The sequence below is a fragment of the Procambarus clarkii genome, chromosome 88, assembly GCF_040958095.1.
Source record: "Procambarus clarkii isolate CNS0578487 chromosome 88, FALCON_Pclarkii_2.0, whole genome shotgun sequence".
Lineage (NCBI taxonomy): Eukaryota > Metazoa > Arthropoda > Malacostraca > Decapoda > Cambaridae > Procambarus > Procambarus clarkii.
This window is the reverse complement of record NC_091237.1, coordinates 17,158,695-17,163,982: the sequence shown is the minus strand read 5'-3', so window position 1 is coordinate 17,163,982 and position 5,288 is coordinate 17,158,695. Positions and strand designations below refer to the sequence as shown.

Genomic DNA, 5,288 nt, shown 5'->3' with positions numbered 1-5,288 from the left:
TGGTGGTTGGCTCGTTACCGCTTTCCTGTCCCTTCTCTAATTACCAGCCATTCCCGGAACCCCTCGTTGGGGAGCACGCGACTCCCCTCTTCCCTACAAGACAATAGTGGCTTCCCGTACAACCCTCCCCACACTGGGGAGGGTTGTCGAGGCTTGGTTGTAGCCCTCAGTCAGGCTTTGTGATGCTAAGGCTTAACTGCAGCTTAGTGGGTTTGATTGAACTGACAGACGATTTGAGTGAGTGAGAAATAGTGATGTTGAGTGTAGCTGAAAGATAAAGAGGTTTGGGTGAGGCTGAGAAAAGGAACCATTGTTTCTTTATAACTATATTCTCTATCTACATGACAACACCCACCAGGAAGCTGGCTCCAGCTGACCCGGGTCAGTTACCTTATTCGTACCGTCAACTGACCCGAGGCCGGAGATCACGTGGAACAAGTCTTGGGTCTGATCTTGAAGGTGACTGCTTTCAGGGTGGTCCTGTCTGAGTACCAGGTACTCCAGTTAAGACCTTTGGTGCTCTTCTGCTTCTCCAGGAGGAGGCTGGTGGGACTGGCGGTGTGACACCCGTGGTACCAAAAACCACCATGGTAGTTAACAGCGCAGTTCGTTGAACCTGAAACACAAGTTTAAGGTGTATTACTACCAAAATGTCCACTAAAATGATCGAGGGAGACATCCTCGGTCTTCTAACCCAATGATGACACAAATTCAAGTCAAATAAAATTTGTTTCGACAGGAAACGTGCCAGGCTTACATAAGGCAGAGTTGGGGCACACACTCTATGGGAAGGGGTTGGGGAAGGAGGAACGCACTAAAATGTGAACCACTATCACTCTACAAGGTCAAAAAGTCTCCTTTGTGGAAAGCCGCGACCTTCCAAAGGAGCAGTCAAAATGTTATATTATATAATATAAATATATATATATATATATATATATATATATATATATATATATATATATATATATATATATATTATATATACACCTTAGAAATTTGACATACCAAGTGATTTCTTTCAAGTCAGTGAGAAAAGAGATGTGAAGGTATCGTCCAGCTACAAGTCCCTAAAAGGACAATAATACTAGTAGTGACCTTACTTACTATGGCTATCGTTGTCCCTGTCAGAGGTGGTGAAGTACATGTTGTCGTGGGACTTCATGGCGTCTCCGGCGTTGCCAGAGTACTGAGACAAGTGAAGGCGGAAGAGGCTGTCCTCCTCCTCCACCAGGAAGCTTTGGTACTCGGCCCACCTCGACTGCTCATCCCAGTCCTCGAGCTCCACCCTCAGCACCTGGGGTCGCCTGGAGGTCAGCTCGTGCAGCACCCTGTTACCTGACACACACACGTCAAGGTTACTACTCCCTCCACACATATAATTTTATTCCCTTCTCCCTCTTCCCTTTTATATTCTTGTAGGAGTTCATCTTACTGGGCAAATAAGATGGCACTTAATAAAGCTTAATGAGGTAATTTCCATCATCACAATATCATGGGACCTGAATAAGGCAATTAGGCGTGTCCTGTGACGTCACGCAGTGGCCTTACCTTGCCCGAGTGGCTGGGGCTCTGTTTGCTGACGCTAGCAAGTGAGCACGTTCAATTCCACTTTCCGTAAGTCAGCGCTGAGTGCGTGTGTAAGAAGGATAGAACCAATAGTCTGAGCAGTTGTGATCTCGAGAAGTATTAGCAGAGAATAAAGACACACTCGTAAGTAGTAATTTGTCAGGGCTGAGATGATTAGCAGGCTGAGATTGACAGGCGGACAAATGGTGACTGTAATGTGTAGCCGGAGGGGCTGTAATGTTTGTACATACCTTGAGGTGCTTCCGGGGCTTAGTGTCCCCGCGGCCCGGTCGTCGACCAGGCCTCCTGGTTGCTGGATTGGTCAACCAGGCTGTTGGACGCGGCTGCTCTCAGCCTGACGTGAGAGCAGCCACGTCCAACATGTGTAAATGTGTTTTCCATTAAGTCCTGTCCTAGCTAAAAACTTATGAAATACCAGCTTTCATTGTCTGCATTCACAATGAAAGTATTTGAGAGTGGTGTGTAGGCTACCGTGCGGGCAGGCCTTGCGGGCAGCATATCTAGGTGAGCGGACAAACCACATTTAGAGCTGCGAGGCGAGATTGAACCAGTGTCCCGAATCAACACAGCAACCCGTTCTCGCACTTTCTTATAGTCAATATTGACTTATTAAATACGTGCATGTGACATACTAATTTATTATGAATATTTTAGTTTACCTTGAAAAGCTTCATAGAAAACACCGACCTTACCTAACCTTCTTAGTACGTTAAGATAAGCATCTTATTGCTTCGTAATTACAATTATTACTTAACCTATACCTATAATAGGTTAAGTAATAATAGTAATTACGAAGCAATAAGATGCTTATCTTAACATACTAAGAAGGTTAGGTAAGGTCGGTGTTTTCTATGAAGCTTTTCAAGGTAAACTAAAATATTCATAATAAATTAGTATGTCACATATGCACTTATTCAATAAGTCAATATTGACTTAAATAAAGTGCGAGAACGGGTTGAACACTGACGCGTGACGTACCCACGCACCACGATTTTCTACAGGTTACACAATGTAGGTAGTCCTCACACTTGGGGGGTCCCAGCCAGTGCCGTATACTCACCTATCCAATACTCAGTTTGTGGGTCGCCGAAGCCCTCCCTGTATTCTCGCCACCCACGATTGAAGTTGACTTGCTCAGGCACCTTGCGGCGAGCCAGGACCACCGTCCACCCGCCCCTCTCGCCCTCCAGGTCGCACCACGCCCTCACCTCCTCCTCATCCCGCTCACATCTGAAAAAAAAAAATATTGCAACAGCTCTTATCTATTTAAGCAGTTTTAAAACATTAGAATAAAAATTATGAACACTGATGACATTTCCTTCAACAGCATGAACAGGGTCTCGGGAGCTATAAAGATATTTTTGAGGTGTCAAACAAGCGAATCAGGTGGTTAGAGTAACAGTACACTTCATCGACGTCAGCCCGGCAAGGTATGCAACCCGTTCTCGCAAATTTAATAAGTCAATATTGACTTATTAAATATGTGCATAGGTGACATACTTAACATAATAGATACCCTTAAAAAGATTCATAGAAAACACCGACCTTACCTAACCTTGTTAGTATCTTAAGATAAGCATCTTATTGCTTCGTAATTACAATTATTATATGCCCCCCAGTACACATTGAGCCATCCACAGCTACGAGGTATGGTATAGGTATGAGCTACGAGGAGAGACTACGGGAACTAAACCTCACCTCGTTAAAAGACAAGAGTTAGGGGAGACATGATCACCACATACAAGATTCTCAGAGGAATTGATAGGATTGATAAAGACGGTTTATTTAACAAAACCGCACACGCACAAGGGGACATTGCATTAGAAAGTGATGTGGTGGAGGCAGACTCCATACACAGTTTCAAATGTAGATATGTGACCACCAGTGACCACAGCTGGTGGACACTGACCTGTAGGGGAACAGCTGGTGGACACTGACCTGTAAGGGAACAGCTGGTGGACACTGACCTGTAGTGGAACAGCTGGTGGACACTGACCTGTAAGGGGACAGCTGGTGGTCCACCTGTAGGGGAACACCTGGTGGACACTGACCTGAAGGGGAACAGCTGGTGGACACTGACCTGTAAGGGGACAGCTGGTGGTCCACCTGTAGGGGAACACCTGGTGGACACTGACCTGTAGGGATACAGCTGGTGGACACTGACCTGTAGGGATACAGCTGGTGGACACTGACCTGTAGGGGGAACACCAGGTGAACACTGACCTGTAGGGATACAGCTGGTAGACTCCACTCTGGTTGTAGCCAGCCTGCAGCAGGTCGTGACAGTCGACAGGCCTGTCCAAGAGACAACACTTGTCACCTCACTTGGTCATCTAACAACCTGTAATCCCATCTTAGTTTCATTGTTAACAATTACCTTAATTTTAAGGACAGGTAGAATCTTCAGCTAGGAACTTGTGGGTAATTAAATGCCAGCGTGACAGGTGAGACTGGCACCCGGGGGAGGGAGAGGGTGGGGGGGAGGGGGAGTAATTAGTGCTAAGAATATTGTATACATATTCATGGAGATTTTAATACATATTTCGAGGGCGTTTCTGAGTCTTACTCACCGGTCAGCAGAAGAGTTGCAGTTCGAGTCCCGGCGGTGTGGTGATGTGACCTGGAGTGGCTGTGCTGATGTGACCTGGAGTGGCTGTGCTGATGTGACCTGGAGTGGCTGTGCTGATGTGACCTGGAGTGGCTGTGCTGATTGCAGCAGTTGGAGCTGCGGGGAGAGGGGCAGCTGGTGTTGGCGGGACTGTAAGATCTTATCCACCACCTGGCGTGACCCACCTGCGGTGCTCACCTGCTGGCTGAGTCTCTCAAGCTCTAGGGAGTGCCTCGTCTGCTCCGCCTCCAGCTTGTTGAAGAGCGCCAGCAGTAGTTCCGCCAGCAGGTCCCGGCGCACACTCCCGTCAGCCAGTGGCAGGTGGGGTGAGTGAGGAGTGAAGGAAGCCTTGATATCCTGCACCAGGCTGAGAGTGGCGCCAGTGTACGCCACCAGCTGCTGCACCACGTCCTTGTTGACAGGGTGTTCCTCACACTCGCGCTCCTCGAGGGCCTCAGTCCCGCTGGAGGCACTCGGGGCCACCAGTAGCAGCGTGGCGGCCACACACAAGCTCTTCAGTGCTATCATCCTCGACCTGTGGTAGTCACACCCGCGCCGCCGCCTCACTTATATCCCTCCCTCCATGGACTGCCCCACACACACACACACACATACATACACACACACACACACACACACGCACACACACACACACACAGTGTCCACCATAGCCAAGCACATCATTTAATTCAGTTGGCAAACACGTCTCAGATGTTGGGTCTATCTTGTGACTCTTGCAACCTGTCATCGCATGGATATAGAAATGTCAACAACATGTGTATGTGGAAACCTTGAGCTTTGTTGGTCACGGGTTTTCCTAGTGTCGTCACTAGGAAGATGTGGTAATACAACACCCTGGGAGAGTGCCAGTGCCTCCTAAGTGCCCGTTCGCAGTTCTTGTGTGCGTCCGCGGAGAAGAATTCGAGAGTGCCAGGACGCCTGACAACAGCTCGGGAGAGATTTTACCATAAACAGAATTTATACAAGATGATTATTTACATTTTTGTATGTGTGTGACCGGTAGACCTTCTACGTTCGCGCAGCGTTGAAGAATAATCCAAGTGTACCGGTGTGTGGTAGCTGTGTGGGT

General features: G+C 47.8%; 1 protein-coding gene across 2 annotated transcripts; it reads right to left on the bottom strand.

Annotated features, from left to right (window-relative positions):
* Positions 1 to 310: 310 nt before the first annotated feature.
* LOC123745825 (techylectin-5A) lies at positions 311 to 4,766 on the bottom strand. Of its 2 annotated transcripts, none has more exons than XM_045726850.2 (5): positions 4,161 to 4,766; positions 3,814 to 3,885; positions 2,651 to 2,820; positions 1,108 to 1,338; positions 311 to 622 (listed from the first exon to the last, which is right to left on the bottom strand). In XM_045726850.2, the coding sequence occupies exons 1-5, from the start codon at positions 4,724 to 4,726 to the stop codon at positions 426 to 428; spliced, it is 1,236 nt and encodes a 411-aa protein (XP_045582806.2). In that variant the 5' UTR covers positions 4,727 to 4,766; the 3' UTR covers positions 311 to 425. The 2 variants fall into 2 exon arrangements, with proteins under 2 accessions (XP_045582806.2, XP_045582807.2); XM_045726851.2 differs by having other exon boundaries at positions 311 to 616; positions 4,161 to 4,763.
* Between the last annotated feature and the right edge of the window lie 522 nt (positions 4,767 to 5,288).

Bases quoted from the DNA above. Each gene is read 5' to 3' on its own strand.
- LOC123745825 (XM_045726850.2), bottom strand. From the start codon at position 4,726: ATGATAGCACTGAAGAGCTTGTGTGTGGCCGCCACGCTGCTACTGGTG. The intron at 3,886-4,160 runs GTGAGTAAGACT...TCTCTTGGACAG, and splicing joins TGCAACTCTTCTGCTGACCG to GCCTGTCGACTGTCACGACC. The intron at 1,339-2,650 runs GTGAGTATACGG...TGTGTGTGTCAG, and splicing joins ACAAACTGAGTATTGGATAG to GTAACAGGGTGCTGCACGAG.